General features: G+C 34.5%; 1 protein-coding gene and 1 long non-coding RNA gene across 7 annotated transcripts in view; one reads left to right on the plus strand and one right to left on the minus strand.

The window, feature by feature from the left end:
• Positions 1 to 19399, plus strand: part of LOC114804422 (uncharacterized) — an 84138-nt gene that overhangs the window by 43818 nt on the left and 20921 nt on the right. The window lies entirely within an intron of this gene.
• Positions 1 to 19399, minus strand: part of LOC105216006 (uncharacterized) — a 69394-nt gene that overhangs the window by 16630 nt on the left and 33365 nt on the right. For 3 of the 6 annotated variants that reach the window (XM_054230894.1, XM_054230896.1, XM_054230898.1), the window contains exons 2-9: positions 13782 to 15361; positions 7619 to 9337; positions 4773 to 4858; positions 4453 to 4627; positions 3053 to 3207; positions 2831 to 2928; positions 2219 to 2361; positions 957 to 1066 (exon numbers count right to left, since the gene is read on the minus strand). In XM_054230894.1, coding sequence (XP_054086869.1) covers positions 957 to 1066; positions 2219 to 2361; positions 2831 to 2928; positions 3053 to 3207; positions 4453 to 4627; positions 4773 to 4858; positions 7619 to 9337; positions 13782 to 13857 — 2562 coding nt within the window. In that variant the 5' untranslated portion in view covers positions 13858 to 15361. Of the gene's footprint in view, positions 1 to 956; positions 1067 to 2218; positions 2362 to 2830; positions 2929 to 3052; positions 3208 to 4452; positions 4628 to 4772; positions 4859 to 7618; positions 9338 to 13781; positions 15525 to 19399 lie in introns of all 6 variants that reach the window. The other 3 variants (XM_054230897.1, XM_054230899.1, XM_054230895.1) reach the window with 2 other exon arrangements.

Raw genomic sequence — 19399 nt, forward strand, 5'->3', positions numbered from 1 at the left:
TGTTCCAAATTTATCAAATCTCTTTCTTCTCTGTATACACGGTTAGAGAAATATTAAAGAGATTTAGAGAGCTAATGAACCTGGCGCATTTAAGAGACTGACCTCTGTTTTTATACCGTCAAGGTCAGTTAACTCGACAATATTCTTCAAATCGATTTTTATGACATTACAAAAACTGGCAGACTAAAGAATGAGCTTTTGAGGAATCTGTCATTAAGTTGCTTTCAAGTGGCTGAAGATTTCAGCATTAAAAAAAATCGGATGGTTTCTTTAATACGGGCTCAAAACCCCGAGAGAGAGAGAGAGAGAGAGAGAGAGAGAAAGAGAGAGAGAGTGACATGCTGCTAATATTATTGATATAAAGATTTCCTCTCCAACTGCAGACTACGTAATTTCGAATCTTTTTGTGCCACTTTAAATAGCACTTGTGACACTCACTTAGGGAACCGCTTATTTTAAAACAACTTTTCTTGTCAAGTTTGACGCTTTAAGTTCGCTTACAAACAAAAGCTTTCACATTACTCTCTGCACTAATCTTATATGTACTTGTACATTGTCAATTTGTCATTTCGACAGCAGCATTTACAAAAAAAAATTATATATATATACATATATCTATTGTATATATATAATATTAAAGTGCAGTTAACAATAACAACATGCGCATTGTACAACTTTGACAGCTTGATAGCTTCAGCTTCATTGTTCGTTTAGCATTGCAGTCACTTGATAGTTCATTCGATTCCATTTAACAGCTAAACTTTTGACCAATTCCCATAGCACAATTGGCTGTCATCATAAGGAAGCACGTACGACTTTAACGTGCGTTTACATACATATGTGAGGCAGAGTGTGTGTTTGTCTGCTTTTGTGGCTGTCTGTGACACTCGAGACTAGTATTGATCTGTTGTGGAATGCCAAGCGAGAAGAAGTAGCAATTGCTAAAAGTCACTTACCTTACATTTCTCCTCATCCCAACGAAATTTACAGTTGTCACGCAAATTACACTCAAGTTCCTTCGAAATGCATGTGGCATCCTCACAATCAAATTCCTCATCAGTGCAAGCTGAAATGAAGTGGAAATGGGGGAAAAATAAATTAGCAAAATGGTTACAAAATATTACTAATAAATTATTTAATATTAAATTAAATAAAAATATTATTAAATAAATTTATAAAAAAATATTTTAAATCAGTTATTTTTTTTTTAATTTTGGTTATTTTTTTATTTCATTTCTAATTTTATTCAATTTTTAGTATTTTTTTCGTATTTTAAATTTTTATTAAATTATTTCAAATTAGTTTCAATTGAATTTTTGAATTTATTTTCATTTTAATTTTTATTTTTCTTTTAATAATTTATTATATTTTTATTACTTCTCTAACTCGAATCACCATAATCCACAAAAAAACTTCGAGAGACTCCCGAGTTACAGAAGGTAATTTGTATGAATTTTCACTTCTATTGCCAATTCAATAGTTCGAGTTATGGAGAACTTCAAGTTTTAGCTGTTCGAGTTATGGAAGCTCAACTTTTTTTGTTTATACATTTTGTGAAATATTTCCGTTTTTCATTTTTGAAATTTTTTTATTTATTTAAAATTATTGGTTTTTCAAGTTTGATTTTAGTTTTTTGTTTTCGTTTTTTTTTTATTTCTTTTTAAGTTTTGGTTTTTTTTTAATATTAATTTATTTAAATTTTAATATCTCATTTTTTTATTTTTTATTTTATTTTATTTATATTTTATTTTTATTATTTTATTTTATTTTATTTTATTGTAATTTAACTTAATTTAATTTTTATTTTATTTTGTTTTAATTTAATTTAATTTAATTTATATTTTATTTTATTTTTTTTTATTTTATTTATTTTATTTTATTTTATTTTTATTTTTTTTGTTTAATTTTTTTATTTTATTTTATTTTATTTTATTTTATTGTAATTTAACTTAATTTAATTTTTATTTTATTTTGTTTTAATTTAATTTAAATTAATTTATATTTTATTTTGCTTTATTTTTTTTTATTTTATTTATTTTATTTTATTTTATTTAATTTAATTTAATTTAATTTAATTTAATTTATATTTTATTTTTTTTTTTATTTTATTTTTTTATATTTTTTTATTTTTTTTATGTTATTTAATTTAATTTAATTTAATTTAATTTAATTTTATTTTAATTTAATTTAATTTTTATTTAATTTTATTTTATACTACTACCTGCGCCGCGATCTCGATAAGCCGTGTACAGAATTGAGAACGACGATAGGATGGCCGGTGGCTCGGCATAGAAACGAATATGTATTACATTCGCCTCGATTGTCATGCCTTCACCAGCAGAGCCGCAAAAGTTTTTTAGTCTGCAAATAAAAAATTACAAAATTTTTTTTACAAAAACAACAAAAAAAAAACATTTTCGTCATATAAAACATGCAATATAATAATATATAAACAACATTTTTCAATTTTGTTGTTGCGGACTTTTATTGGGCCACAGCGATTCAGTACAAAATGAAAGAAGAGACATACATACATACATATGTATGTATATGCAGCCATCATCATCATACATCTGACGCCATCAATGTGGGTGACTTTGTCACATTGTAATTTTATAGTAAAAATGACATTGATGATTGAAAGCTATGCATTCATCTGCACTCACACACACACACATGTGTATGATTTGTATGCTGTTTATTTCTATGTTTGTCTGTTTGCATGTTAAATGAAGTTTGACATGATTTTGTGGCCACAATCAAATTGAGCGAGTGCGGCAGTAAAATATGTATAAAATCAATGCTCGTTCTCCATTTGCGTATTACTCACCTAAGTGGCATGACGGTTTGCTCGGGAAAGATGTCCAAGAAATTCGCATCACAGTCATTGGGTTTGACTAAACGAAATTCTATGAATTTCATTAGTATCTGCAAAAATGGCAAAAATAAAAATTTTCAGAAAGTGAAATGTGAAATGATAAAAGCAAAATCGAAATTAGATTTAATCAAATAAATGGGACTGTTTGTTTGTCTATCGGCCAGACTGACTAACCTTCCAGTCATCCTCCACCTGTATGCGCCATATGCAATCTAATGGTACACGATTTTTAATCGCCGTCTCTCGTATGTCCTCGGGCACATCGCTGGAGTTGGCGAAGCCCTCGTAACCGCGTTTTTCGATTGTACAGTTCAGATCGGTGGTGGGCGCTGGTGGTGGATAAATAAATTGTATAATTAGATTTTTTTTTTTATTTTTAAAAGACATTTGTCACTACCTAATAGCGCTAGAAGCGAACATTTTATTGACGAATTTTACGAAAAATCATAACGATAATCAAATAAAATTAGAACTATTTCAAATTTCCTTAAACAGAAGATAATGGACTGAAGTAACTAATTTTGATAATTTTCAGAACCAATTATATCCACAAGTTGCTATATATTTGGGAGATAAATATTCGGAGCCACGAAAATCATGATATTCAGTAGTTGGTGGCAAGAAAAGATATAGATCGATTAGATTGTCCTAATCTTAGGAGACAAATCACTACCCATAATAGATGATGAGGTCGAGTTGGCTTGAGAAACAAAAGTAACCCAGGCGCAGGAGACTAGACACCGATATACCAAACTAAAATCTTACATGCGTTGGGTCCCCGCATGGCATTAACCAGCTCTTTGCATATCCAACGAACCCGACTTCTCTAATATCATTCTCTTATGAACCTACCCCAAAGAAACTGTTCATGTTCATGACAATTCGTTTTTCATTTTCCCCTTCAAGCAGAGTCTAGGTAATGGTAATATAATGGAATAGTTCACGTTTCGTATTCGTCTGACAGAAAGAGCCCTCTATATTCCGTTCACCAGAAAATCGGGTCTACGCAACTGTAACAGAACCGTTGTTTTATCTGACTTGGGACTATTCAATTGGCAGCAACATTTTATTTTGGAATGCTTTCTATAGCTACAACAACACCAACAACAGAAGATATCACTATATTTGGTATATAGGGATTTGGAAAATCAGAGAACCAATTTTGTATTTTTCGGGAAGAAAGGAACTCTCAAGTATCGGACGCACTCTATCGAGGGGAGTGTTCCAAGTTCTGCTCTGAGATCTTAAATAATCTCTGATGTATCTAATCTAATGAAACGAAAGTGTGCTTTATGGGTAGTAGTAGTCAGGGATGAGCCCTAGTCTATCCGTAGAAACCGTCAGAAAAGCTATTTGAGATATTGACCATTTCTTGATCTTCCACATTGTTTCTTTTTTATAGTATGAGCTATTTTTATCCAAGAAATCGCCTTCTGATGAGACCTCTTCGTTAGAATCTGTTTATTTACGATAATAATTTTCTTTAATCGTCATTTAATTTCAATTATAACGCTAAGTAATCATTACTTTAACTCATTATAAATATTTAATTGATTATTATAAATAAAACCCACCTTCTTTTCTGCGATCGACAAATTCGTAAACAGCTGTAAATCCCGAATACTCAATACTCTCATCCGAATGAAAATGCAACCAGAGATAACGTTCCCTTGATGTGATTTCTGGTGGAAAATCCGTGCCACAGAATTTGCCAAGTAAATTCGAGAAGCCATACTGGCCATCACGTATCTACACGAATACACAAACGAAATGAAACACATATACATACATGTAGATTATATGATGGTTGAGAATGAAATATAAAGCACGTGTATTTACACAACAGTTTAACACTTTATACAAGCAAATGAGCCATATAATTGAGTGCTCTTACCTCGAGTACGTCAAATTTGCAATCCTCTTTCGCTTCAATGTGGAATGAATTACGAAAATCTAAACGGATTATCTGTCCTAGCGGCGCTGCAGGAGCCAAAGTAAAGATGAAAAATACAACATCAGTAGAGCATACATTGACATACATATATATTATAATAAGATAAAGTGATATAAAATGTAGCAAGCAGTCGGTGGAAGTAAACGCCAACGGCACAAAGGCTCACGTGTATTCGCAGGTGGGGAGCCACAGTAGTTCGTTTAAAGTGTAAAGAGTGTGGACTTAATACATTGTGTATATTTTTTTGTTGTAATATATTTTGGTTTTCTAGATAATTTTGAAAATAATGTGCTCAACTTTCAGGAGCTTAAAGCTCATTTAATATCTATTCTTTTAATATCTGTCCTTAGTTGACTTATTAGTTTAGTGGCTGCATTGAGCTTTCTCGAAAAAAGCTCAGATGTTTCGAATAATTATAAAAGTTTTTGTCGTTTCTATTATGACAAAATATAATTAAAAATGCCGAATAGGAAATTAAATTTTAGAACCGGTTAGTCGCTAATACTCAAGACCGAAAAATTTGAATACCAGGTGTAGGAAATTAGATCGCCCTTTAGAGTTTTTAATTTTTTTGATGCTTAGGAAGAAGCTCATCGAATTTTCTCAAGATACGATAAACGAAGGTTCTCTAAAGAGCTTTTAATGTACTAAAATTTTTTAATATAAGATATATGGAAATCTGTGGAACCACCAGGAATACCAGGAAATCCTTCGAGTTGATAGTATAAAAATTTATTATTGACTTAAAATATCTGCTGTTTTGATTTAAACTATTTTTAGAACTTTTAATTATTTTTTATGATTAGGAAGAACCTCTTAATGTTCTCTCAACATACGATAAACCCATGAAGGACCAAAATGTTCACTAAAAAGCTGTTTGTGTACTTAAATTTTGTCATATAAGATTTATTGAAACACCAGGGCAACCCTGAGATTCTTCGACCTATCTTGGATGATATCAAAATTTGTAGCTGTTTTGATTTAAACCAACAATTTATCAACTAAATTGACATGTGTGACCTAACAAAGCTTTTCCCGCAAAAAGCTCAAAAGCTTTTCTTTAGAGCTTTCGGCAGATTTGTTGTGTTTTGGATCGCAAGTGTAATTTGAAGCTAATTTTTGGGGAATCTGGAATATTTTGGGAAAATTTGCTTATGGGGTAGTAATTTAATGGGTTATAGCTTATTTTTAAGGTTATGGCAGAATATTTTCTAATATTGTACGATATATACTATCACACAGATCATTATCTACTAAATCGAGATGTGACCAAACTAAGCTTTTCCGCCAAAAAGCTTGAAAGCTTTTCTTAGGAGCTTTCAGCAGATTTGTTGTTTTTTGGATCAAAAGGGTAATGTGAAGCTTTTTTTTTTTGGAAAATCTGAAAGTAATTTGCTTATACCCGAGACACACATGTAGTAACAATACTATTGTTCGTACAAATAACAGATGTGTGTCACCAAATACTAGCACTTTACCATGTGAGCAATGTAGTATTTTGCTGGTAACAATATCAGCATTTTTTGTGGTATTTCACTAAACACAGCTAAAAATAGGTAAGAAACCTGGGAGAGAGTTTATATACAAAAGCTTTTTAAAATATTTTGTCAAAATGTCTTTTCAAAAATAAATAAATAAAATGGAAAATATAAAAAATTTTCACAAGTTTTTTTTCACAACGCCAGGGTCATGTATTTTGATGGCCGTAAGCGACGGGCTTTTAAGATACATTTCAACTACTTCTGTTTTTTGTGCAGAAAATACATATTTTTGCCATTTTTTTGCTTTATCCATTACACATGTGTAAATATTTATTGTTTACATTTTTTTGAAATATCTGTTGTCTGTGAAACAAAATTAGTATTTCAGTTTACTACAAATCAATGTGTGTCAATGTACGTAGTAAACACAATATCATAATACTTTTATCATGGTATTGTTACTAGATGTGTGTCTAGGGTATTACGGTGTGCAAGCTTTATTGGGCTATAGCTTATTTTTGAGGTTATGGGAGAATATTTTCTAATATTGTACAAAAGATAATATCGCACAGATCACCTCTTTTTATATGCTATGATTTAAATCAACAATTTATCGACATATGAGACCTGGCTAAGCTTTTTCCGTCAAAAGCTCGAAAGCTTTTCTTAAGAGCTTTCAGCAGATTAGTTGTTTTTTGGAACGCATGGATAGTTTTAAGCTAATTTTTGGAAAATCTGAGAGTAATTTGCTTATGGGCTAGAGCTTATTTTTAAGGTTATGCGGAAATATTTTCAAATATTATATAATAAATAATATCGCACAAATATGATATTTATGACATTAGAATCCCACAGACTATAAAAACAAAAAAAAAATCATTTAAAATTCAAGTAAAATTATATTAATACTTTATTATCAACTCGGCGAACCTTTATCAGTATCCCCAACCGCTCAAGCGACTACACACAACATGCCATGAATAAAAAATGGCATTTGTACATATTAAAACGTGACATGTGTATACACCTACTCACATACACAGATATATATATGTATATGTATACAATCGCTTTCGCTTTCATGTTTACCGCGTTTATTGTACGACAGGTGTGTTGCGTGTGCTTAGTCAATTATGTATACATGTACATCCATATATATATGTAGTATATGAGTATGTATATGAGCAGAGAGTATACGCAACGTTTGTCTGTCGCTGTCGCCCCGGGGCGTATGAGTTATGTATGCGTAATTTTTAACATGCAACACACACACGCGGCAATCAACATTCAACATACGAGACTCACCTGTAATCACGCGTGTACAGTTGATGTTCTTTGGGTAATAGTTCGGATAATCGGGACTGTAGAATTCATTTTTCGCCGCATCACCCTCATTAAATTGTCGGCATTTGTCTATTGGCTCCTCCTCCGCCGCCGCTTGACGTACCCAGCGACTGCGCTGTTGCTGCTGCCGCTGTTGTTGGTGTTGGTGTGCCGACAATTGTGCGCCTGCCGCATAATTGTGTGTGTTGCCCGAGTTCACAACTGAGTATGAGTTGGAAAATTTCTGTTTATATTGACGATCCACTTCCATTTCCTCATTCTGTGCCACAACCACCATTTGCACATCCGTTTCCTTCGTTGGCTTCAAGTCGTCATCGTCGTCGTCGTCGGTGGGGTCGTTTGCTTTGTGATCATATAAAATGCGTACTGACTCAAATTGGTTGCTTTGTGTTGTTGTTGGTGTTTCGGTTTTGATTGTTGTTGGCGTTATTGTTATTGTATCTGCTGTTGTTGTTGTTGTTGTTGTTGCAGTTATTGGCGTTGTAATGCCATCAACAATTCTATTGTTGTTGCTCTTGTTATTACCGTTGATTGCTATTTGCGTTTGTGTTGTAGCTGTCACACTCTCCAACTCGTCGTCGCCACGCCTCTCAGGCATTTGAACAACCATCGATGCGGTTGCTTGTGTGCTGCCGCTGTCACCGCTGTCGCTGTCATCGGCATCGCTGTCACCTAACAAAGTATTGCCAATGTACTTTTGTGGTCTTCGTTCGCTTCTGCTGTTCGCAACAACAAATTGTGCCTCAGTGAGTTGTTGTTGTTGTTGCAGTGGATGATGTTTTTGGCTTTCATATGGCCTAAGCTGCCAATGGTGCTGTGGTTGTTGCTGTGCGTATTGTTGTTGTTTATGTTTTTGTTGTTTCTCTTCTTGTTGTTGTTGCTGTTGCTTATACATCATTGTGCTTTTCGCATTTATGCCGCTGACATTTATATTGGCCACGTTGTCAGGCGACGCAAACTTTATTGTGCTGCTGCCACTGTGCGTTGTTGTGGCGCTTGTTGCTATTGTAATTGTAGTTGTTGTTGTTTTTGGTTTCCTTGGTTTACTTGCTGTGGCTAACGTTGTTGCCGTGTGGCCGGCGCTTAACGTTGTTGTTGTTGTTGGTTCCATTATTGCTGGTGCAGCTGTCGTTGTTGCTACTGGGCTTGTTGTTGTTGTTGTTGTATGCTTCACCATTGTGGGCTTTTCGACCATTATTGTCATCGATTGAGGCGTTGAAACCATATGTTCCGTCAGCTCTTGTTCCAGCACCAGCTCCGGCGCCTCAAGCTCTTCCTCGACTGGTGTCGCCGCACTATCAGCTAACGGCTCCAATTGCTGACTGTGCATCTTCATTTGGTTGCTCGACGCACTACTAATGTGCATTTTGTTGCTGTTTTTACTGTTTGCACTGTTGTTGTTGTTGTTGTTGGCAATCAACACATTTGAATTGTAGTTGTTAAGATTGTTATTGTTATTGTTGTTTGGGTTATTGTTTTCATTGTTATTGTTGTTGTTGTTGTTGTTGTTGTTCTTATCGTTGACATTGTACCTGTTGGCGTCAATAATGCCCATAGCTTCGAGCATTTTGATTGTACGCAATGCATTTGTATTCATTGGTGTTATTGTTGTTGCTGTTGCTCCTTTGCTTTTCATTTGTTTGTAGTTGTCAGCAAAATCGGTGTGTATATCTGGCGAAACTAGAAGTTGTGTGGGTGAAGGGAGAGCGGAAGAAAGAGAAAGAGAGAGAGAGTGTGTGAGCAAAAATACATAAAATACAGTTATTTTTAGTATATAAATATATATGTAAGCCTGTGCATGGCAATTTGTATGTCTTTGCGGCAATGAAATGTTGAAAGATTGCGGTCTTGTAAAAATATAAAAACCGCATAAACAAACAAAAAGTAAACAAAGCAAAATACACAGGTGAGAGAGAGGGCAAGAGCAAGTGAAAGAGCCACAGCCATAGCCGGTGTGAGAACACGAGTCAAGCGGCGCCGGTGAACAAATGTTCAATGGCAATTTCCGGCTATTTTCCCACAGCATAACTTTATAGCTTGTCGGTTATCTCAACAACGAGCAGGTGTCTTCTGACACGTTCGCTTTTATCTGAGGCAGACCGATATTTCTCAATACATATACACACGCACAAGCATTAAAAAATTCTCGTTTTTTTGCTTTGTCCATGTAAAAATGTAAAAATGTTTGCTATGATTCAATTTACAGCGCTTGTTGTTGTTGTTGTCGTAAGGACAAGGCAATAAGGGCATGCAAATATTGCTGTCTTCAGCCATAATTTAAATGTGGCGGAGTATGGCAAATATTTGTTCAAACGCATTTATTTATTATTTTGTCCACCTTTCCTGTTTTAGTTTAGCTGTGAAAATATGCCATTTGCAAGTCAATATGCGCAGAATTTAAATCAATTGCATTGCATAACAACTGAATTATTCATTTTGATTTTGCTCGAAGGAGGACAAAGTCAATATACAGTGAGACACGTTATAATGAGGCCACTAAAAAGCAATTCCTTTGGCAGTTAGAGGGACATTCTGCCTATTTTAACCTCGTTTAACTACTCACGCTAGTTTAAAACCTTTCTTTTATAATAAAATAAATATAATTCAGTAAATTTAAAAAAATAAATATACAACTCTCTTGACATGATTTATATTGGCCGCACTCTGTTTTAGTAAGATTCTCAATTAATGCCACAGCGATCAATTTGTTTGTATATTTACGATTTCGTATAGCCTTTTCGCACGGGAGATCAATTAAACAACCTTTGCTTGATTAAGGGGCGCACCTAGTGTAATGGCCTAACTAAGAGGTGATTTTTGGGACTTTTTATTTAAAAAAATACTTTATCAATTCTTTCCAAATTTTAAGAGTATATTTATACATGTTTCAAGAATATACAGTGCAATTTTTTAAGAAAAAAATTAAATGTTTTTAAGTTATAGTCGATCTCCAACGGCGCGAACTGCACTTCACTTCACTGCTGCAGTGATTCCAGCCTTTTCCGTGGATGAAATCTAAAAAAATAAAATTCTCCTTAAACTAGATAATATTGTCTGTACAATGGCCTACAATAAAAAAGAAAAATCAAAAATTGACAATATGGCGGCGTTTAAAAAAAAGTCGAATTTTACCCAAAATTTTGGTCGATTTGGGCCTGCCAAAATTTGATTTTTTGATCAGATCAAAAATCCATGGGTCATTTTACGGAGAACTATATATAGAACATGTAAAAAAAATTCGATAGTGATCGGATCATTTGTTTTTGAGTAATCACTGCAGCAAATTCGGAAAATGGTGTTTCGAGAAAAACGCGTTTAAAGATAAAATGATCGTTTTCACTCAAAAACTATTTGAGATATTGATTTGAAATTTTAATATGTTAATTTTTAAAGGTGTAATCTACCGAAATATGAAACAAACAAAAAATTGATTTTTTTGAAATTTCACACTAGGTGTGCCCCTTAAAGAGTTGATTAAATCCATTTATCATACAAAAGAAGAATCTCCTTTTACTACATTAAGGTATGTACATTGGGCTTTGTCGCGTAACAAAGGCCTATTTTCAATATTTTTTTTTTCAATGTAAAAAATTATTTATTTAATTCAAACTTTTTTCTGCCTTATAGATACATATTTAAAGAATAATTTCTGAAATTTTCAAAAAAAAATACTCCATTGTGACGTCATTTCCGGTGACACCTCGGAAAAAAGGTGCATCCACGTTGTCAGCATAACTCCTGACAGTATCATTAAAATTAAAAAACAAAAATAAGTGTTCTAGTTATGACCATAAATTCGTGCTTGAACGAAGGAAAGACAAAAAAGTTAAAATTGGAATTTTGGCAGATATTTTTCCAAAAAAATTAAAATTTCGGTCAAATTTGCTTGACAATAATACCTGACTTGAACCGCACACCTACCAAAGGCTGAATTTCCGAAACTATTATTCGGAACGACTTGAATTTAGGATAATATTCTTGAGATGTTGTAGACATTAATATACCAAAAACAAAAAAATCGAAAAAATTACATATTTTACCTAAAAAACGATAACTGTTTTTTCAGAACTACGCTATTTTGTTATTTTTTGATACTTTTCAAAAATCGTAGGTCATTGTATAACTTCTTTTTAATTTGAGGAACTTTTTTTTGGCATCTCCGAAGACAGCACCTAACTCCGTTCTTTTCCAATATTTTTGTGGATAAATAATCCCAAAAAACTTCGAAACATTCGATCGAGCTCTTTTCTTAAAAAAAAAAAATCACGAAAATCGCTTAATTTTTCATGGGTTACACTGGTATAGCCACTTAATCAAATACAAATCGAGTTGAAACTGGAATGCAACTCTGCAAAAATGTATAACAGCTTATCTTAATCAAGTAGCCGGATGTTCGAAAAGCAGAAACTGGTTACTCAATTATAATCTTAATGTATTCAATTTCCTTGGCTATGCGAAAAAGCTATTCGACTTTAGCTGGTTGAAAAAATTAATTATCAAGTATTCGCTAAATTCAAAATATTTGTAAATTTTTAGAAATATGTACGATACTAGTTTAGCTAGAAATTAATGAAGATTTAAGGGATTAAAACATGTGATAAATGCATTTAAGAGGGTGCCATAGTAATTTTGTAATCTAAATATTTCGTTGTTATTCAAATTCGAAAATAGTAGAAGGCATTTCCACATTATTGTTTACTTCCAGCTAGTTTTTGCAATCGAATTAATATCAAGATAAAATATTCCAAATAAATTAATAAATTATATATTTAATTACAAAGTTAACCTTGAGGTTGTAATCATGTTGTTTTACGAAAGTGATGGTTCGATTGTACAGCTTAGAGCATAAATTATTTAAGAGTTCCTTCTTTTATCAAATTGATAGGCCTATGAAGTGACTCATTTTCTTTATTATTACAGATTTTAAACTCAATCTTGCCAATTTATCTATTGCATCAATGCTTGTGAAAACGCAGGGACTCAGCGGGATTCAGTTTACTATTACATTACTAAGTATAAAATCTCCTTGACAAGGTGGAAGCTGGGTTAGCTTTAATAGGAGTTAGACAATCCGAGAATATAGGTTTAGAAAAGGTTTAAAAGTTTAAACCCCTTATAAATATCAACAATGTAACAGATCAATATTTCATAGAGAGAAAAAAATTATAGGAAATGGTTTCGATCTATTTTGATGAAGAAATTATCTAATCTTTAGAATATCTCAGAGATTTTCCGGGGTTATTTGGGGTTCGATTTCGGCGATTTTTAGATGGACAGCCTTAATCGAAATGCAATTTTTTTAATTTCCTCCGATATATTCACTGGAATCATATGGACTTCAACAATTGTGGTTTTGAACCGATTTTCAAACTATAGAAATATTATTAACCGAATTTCATTGAAATTGGCCGATTTGTTTCTGAGATATGGTTCAATTCTAAATAAATTATTTTAAAAATATATATATACTAAAAATATATATTTCTTTATATCTTGTGAACAGCAGTTATATAACAGCTTTCCGGAGAGATGACAGCAATGTATTGAATACAGCATATCATAAAGTTCGTTGCTAAAAAGTTTAGCCAAATTTTTTTCAATTCAGAGATCTTTTAATTTTCTACTAAAAACTTATAAAGCTGTAAACTGAGATGTTCTTTAAAATGGTCTACTTATTCTTGAGGCAAGATAAATAATTATGCGCAGGTAACTTAGGTCTTATTATAGTTTTTATTTTCAGGTGTCGATTTATTGGAACAATTTATTTCTAACTCAGTTCTGCGTGATATCATTTAGGCAATTATTTTATTCCAGTCCATTACTTTTATAGCTGATTAATTACAAATATAAATGAAGAACTATTATAGAATTCCTTTCGAGACCATTTACCTTCAAGCATGCTACTTATAACTGTTGCATATTATTGCCGTTATCACGCCTATCTTAAATAGCCGCCAATAAACTAGCGACGGCAAATTTGATTATACTAAGAATTGTACTTCATTACTTTTAATTATTATGGCTAACAAAGCAGCAGTTAAGCGGGATATTTAGCAAATCCATTAAAGCACGAAAACAAATAATGATTACAAAATACAAAAGACACTGACTGACTGCTACTTACCAAGAACAATGCCCATAGCGAGCAAGAAAAGTGTGAACCAGCGACAACAGTAACTGGAACCCTTGTGCTTCATCATTTGCTCTCAATGGGTTGGCATCACCCACCCACCGTCACAGTCGCCCGAACAAACGCCCCTGCGGGTACTACGAATGAACTTTCGACGAACGACGACTGACTGACGACTAACGTTGGGCGCACACGACGATTGACGAACGCTGAGTCGAACGTAGGGTGCACAAACAGCCAGATGTTTACTGTCACAAAATGTCACAAGCGACTGAACGTCGAGCGGACGCTACACTGAACTTAACTATGGAACTATAGAGTCTGGAAAGTTCGACTCTGCCACTGATGCACACACACTATGTGACAATGAGTCCTTTGACAGTGATTTGTTGCTATTCCAATGACGGCAACTTAAAGTGACACAAAGGCGACTATGGCATAAGCTGTCTTACTGGTACCGTCACTTGGCCTGCCACAGCGACTAATGCTATCACATGCCTTTGCAGCGACCCCGACTGTGATGTGACCGTGTCTTCAACGATTCCTCAAGCTCAAGCGGTGGGGGGTGCAAATGCAAATGAATGAAAATGCGATGCCACTAATAATTGTGGATGTTGTTATTGTTGCTGATGCTGCTATTGTTGTTGTTGCTGCTTTCGTTGATAACTGTGAATGAGTTTCACAGCGGTATTGCTGGTGTCTCTGCCTCAACTACTGCTGCTGCGGCGTCACAGTGTGAACAAGTCATTCAATCTCAGCCCAAAATCACAAACCAAAGCAATGCTGACCGTTTGATAAGTTCGCCGCGTAGGCTTTGTGGGCTTGGGGGCGCTGTTAGCTGGTGATGTGTAACTAAATTATCTCCCTGCTGCTGGCGTAATGACTGAGTTTTTCATGCAATTTATTATACATTTGCTTTGACGTTGGTTGTCGCCCAACACACTCGAACGACGCCCGCCTCTCAATGCTATCGTTGTCGTCGTCGTTGATGTTGACAACAAAAACAATAATAACAGCTACCACACCAATACCGCTGTGAATTGTTGTCTGCACGGTTCAGCGGCAATAAGTGTGCCATTTACATTGGACTGCCTCGTCTGCTCCCACATGGACTGGTCGGCCATTCATTCGTTTTGTCTACTTCGACGAGTTCAGTGCTGTGCGTCTCGTTTTTCTTCTTTATTCTTATTTTTTTTATTACTTTTATTTTTTTTCTGTTTTTTTTTTTTATTTCATGCTCATCTTCTTTTGTGCTGACCACAGTGGGCGGCCGTAGAACGTCTGTTTCGTGTGCTCTCTTGGTATAAATTTAATTTAGCACCGATGAGACCACACTTGATGTCTCCACTGGTTGGTGGTGGTAGCCCCCAACTTACTACCGTTCACTACTTCTTTGTTTTCACTGTCTTTATTATTTTTTTTTGCTATTTTTATTTTATTTGCGCTTTTCTTCGCACAAAGCACTGTAATGTTTTTCCTTTTAAGCACTCTACTTATCTTGCTGCTTGCTGCTTCTTCACTTCTTCGTCCTTTGTCTTCGGCTGTTCTTTACACTTCGCACCAACACTTCGTCACTGTGTGAATGAATGACATTTGGCCATTTCAACTATTGTTATTTATACTTATATATTGTAGAAGTGTATATATTACTCACTTCACTCACTCATTCATTCATTCATTCAGTTTAGCACTTAATCATTTATGCATTTATTGTTGTGTGAGAATTCATTCAGCATGCTGAAAGTATCACAAGAATTATAGCACTCATCTATATTGGGCGGTTTACTTGTTGTTTTTGTTGTTCTTCTGCTGCGCACTAACTAATTTACGCATGTCATTTAAATAAAGATTGGCATAAATAAATTGGCTAAGGCATTGTATGTAAAGAATCTTTATGTATGTGCGTGTATTGTAACACGAAGAATAGTGTTAAATGTTTGCAGCGCATATTTGCTCAATTAAAGTTAAGTGGTTTTGTTGTGCTATCCAAGGTAAACGTTGGATATTTCTTACAAATCCGACCTTTTCATTAGACATTTATTGCCATTTAGGCTGAGAAATGGTAGTTGAGTTGCTTGTGTTGATGGAAATAATAAATAATAATAGTATATTGTTTGTCTTGGAAATGAAATGTCAATGAATTAGGAAGAAGCATTGCTTAGCAGATGTTAAGTTGAATGCCGAGCTACTGCTAAAGCTACATCAAACTTGCTGGCAGCATTACTCTTTGAAGTTCCATCATACAGTTTCAAAACAGATTAATCGCATAAAAATATCTGAAATTGTACCAAAATATTAATAGAACCGGGTCAAAACTTCCCTTAGCACTCATTCACACTCAACCACCTCATAATGTAATCAAAATTAAGCTTCCTTTACCCCTAGTTCAACTTCGTGTGATCTCAAACTTGAACCCATTTGAGCCTACAATTTTAACCCCCTCAAAATATGAAAACGTTAGAGTTACATGTCTTGGCTCCCACGTCACTGTTGACAGTCATAACTTTGAAGTTGTAGATAATTTCGTTTATTTGGGAACCAGCATTAACAACACCAACAATGTCAGCCTTGAAATCCAACGCAGAATAACTCTTGCCAACAGGTGCTACTTTGGACTGAGTAGGCAATTGAAAAGTAAAGTCCTCTCTCGACGTACCAAAATCAAACTCTATAAGTCGCTCATTATTCCCGTCCTGATGTATGGCGCTGAAGCGTGGACGATGACAACATCCGATGAGACGACTCTTGGGGTTTTCGAGAGAAAGGTTTTGCGCAAGATTTATGGTCCTCTAAACATTGGCAACGGCGAATACCGCAGACGATGGAACGATGAGCTGTACGATTTATACGACGACATTGACATAGTTCAGCGAATAAAAAGACAGCGGCTGCGCTGGCTAGGTCATGTTGTACGGATGGAAGGAAACATTCCAGCTCTGAAAGTATTCGATGCAGTACCCGCTGGAGGAAGCCGCGGAAGAGGACGACCTCCACTCCGGTGGAAAGACCAAGTGCAAAGTGACCTGGCTTCACTTGGTGTTTCCAGTTGGCGCCAAAAAGCAAAAAGGAGGAATGAGTGGCGCGCTCTGGTGGATTCGGCTATAATCGCTTAAAGCGGTTCCTACGCCAAATATAGATATAGAGTTACGTGACTCTCCAAAATATAAGCAAACTTGTCCTTTCGCGCCTCCTCGAATTGTAAGTAATCATGACACCACTTTTCCCCTTTAAATCTAAACCTGACAAAATTAAAATTGAAAAATCTTGACCATACACGACCCTTCAAAATGTAAATGAACCCGACTTCTCTAAAGATAAACCAACCTGACCCAAATCAAAATGCAAAAGGTCAAATACAGCAGACCTTACATGACTTCTCTAAGTATAAACCAACTCGACCCCGCGTGAACCCTTAAAAGGTTAATACACCTGACCCCACCAGATCCCTCCACATTTAATTAACTTAAAATATAGTATAAAGAAACCCGACCTAAAGTGATTTTCTATGTATGAACCAACCTGACCACATATGACACTAAGATATTTAAATAAGCCGCATCTCACGTGATCCATCGGTTTGTTAATGAACTCGATCATATGAGACCTTTTAAAAAACAACACTCCCAAAGGTTATTGACCTCACCCAAAATTTAAACAAACTCCGGCCAGAGGTCATTGACCTCGGACAAAATGTAAACAAAATCTGGCCAGAGGTCATTGTCACCGGTCAAAATGAAAACAAACCCTGGCTAAAGGTCATTGACCTGGACCAAAATGAAAACAAATCCAGTTAAAGTTCATTGACTTCGTCAAAATGTAAACAAACCCGACATTTTCCTCGACTTGTAAGGATTGTTGACATTTTGAAGGAACACCTTATGTCAGGATTGTTGACATTTTTAGGGGTCGTAATATCAAGTTTATTCATACTTTGAAGGGTCGTGTGGATTTATGTTTGTTTACATTTTATGTCAGGGGAGATTCTATAAAATTTGGAAGGGTTAAATGTCGTCAGGTTTGTTAACATTTTGAGAGGTTAGGTTTGCTTACGTTGTATGGATCGTGCTGCCGATCTCGGAAGCATAAACTATGGACCATATTGTCAAATAGGGAGTCAAGGAAGGTTAATTTGTTTATATTCTGAGTCTGAAGTCAAATCGATGATCTGACGAAGTCAACCGACTGTTTTGCGAGGTCAAAGGAGTTAAAGGAAGAAGTCAAGAAATGCCAAGTTAGTGGTGAGATGAGTCTATGTTAGGGACTAGGTTCAATTATCTACCATGTTTTGCAGTATTAAGTGATTTATCTCCAACTGGTCAGTCCTTGCAGATTCATTGATTATAAACCATTAATTTAATGGATCTCAACAATAAGTATATTCAACATTCAACATAATATATTGAGGGGAATATAAATACGTGTGCTTCTAATTTGTTTCGGATTTGTGAAATGTACTCTCTTTAAACACAGTTTCAATTCAATGCAACAGAAGACTAGCGCTCATTGAATTGTAACGCTCATGGAATTTTTAGCAGCGACTGTTGATTGGGGTTACGCGTAAGCTAATTGGTTTCACTCGCAGTATTCAACAAATGCACATCGACATATTTCAAAATGGCGTTTTCGGTTACGCTTCAAGCTTAATTAAAATGTTTGTGTACAACTTTTAACAACAAGTTGTTGCAATGCTTTTGTGTTTAAACGCTTGACTCACTCGCTCGCTCGGATACTCGAATAAAATTTTTCATTTTTCATTTGCCATTTTCCATTTACCATTTACCATTTAAATACACGTAAACATATGTACAATGCGTCGGCATTAATTTACTACAACTTAAACTATGCTGTCAGCAGACAAATGAATTCAATTAAACCAGTCATTTATACGGGAAAATTCAATTTGACATACTTATTTGCTTACTTTGAAGTATTTATATAAGTGCTTGTAATACGTTTGAATTTAATAAATATTAATTTTGAATATTAAATAAGAGCCAGAGAGAGAGAGAGAGAGAGAGAGAGTGAGCCAATATGTAAGCTTACAATTAAGCTTCATTGAAACAAAGTGGCAAAACCATAGTATAAAAGGACAAGGAAAACACTTTCCACATTAATCACTAATTGGCAATTATGTGGTTATGAGAGTGAGCATAAAAGCCGCACTTATACTCATACAAATGCGCACTTATAACGGTTAGTGGTTGCATGTGTGTGTATGTGTGTTTGTATGTATGTGAGTTGAAGTAAAAGAGATTTGTGGCAAAGTGGGCACAATAATTAAACCAATTAGTATGAATGAGGAGCAACAACTTACGAAATTACAGTTACATAAAGGTCTATATATATATATCTAAATATGTAAGCAATATTTATACGTATATATTTGCTGTTAACTGTAAATATATATAATATCAAACATTATTTAATGCCAGCACACTAGTATTAACATCAATAGTTAGCAATCGACACTAGACACCAAATAAACTGCTACTAAAACCGAAAATAAATGCGGACACCAAACTCAAAATCGCCGATATTTAATTATTATGTGCGAAATCGCTTTGATTAAATCTGTCCACCGCCTCCGCATAGCTTAACGCTTTAACCTTTCG

The sequence above is a fragment of the Zeugodacus cucurbitae genome, chromosome 5 (genome assembly GCF_028554725.1).
Source record: "Zeugodacus cucurbitae isolate PBARC_wt_2022May chromosome 5, idZeuCucr1.2, whole genome shotgun sequence".
NCBI classification, from domain to species: Eukaryota; Metazoa; Arthropoda; class Insecta; order Diptera; family Tephritidae; genus Zeugodacus; species Zeugodacus cucurbitae.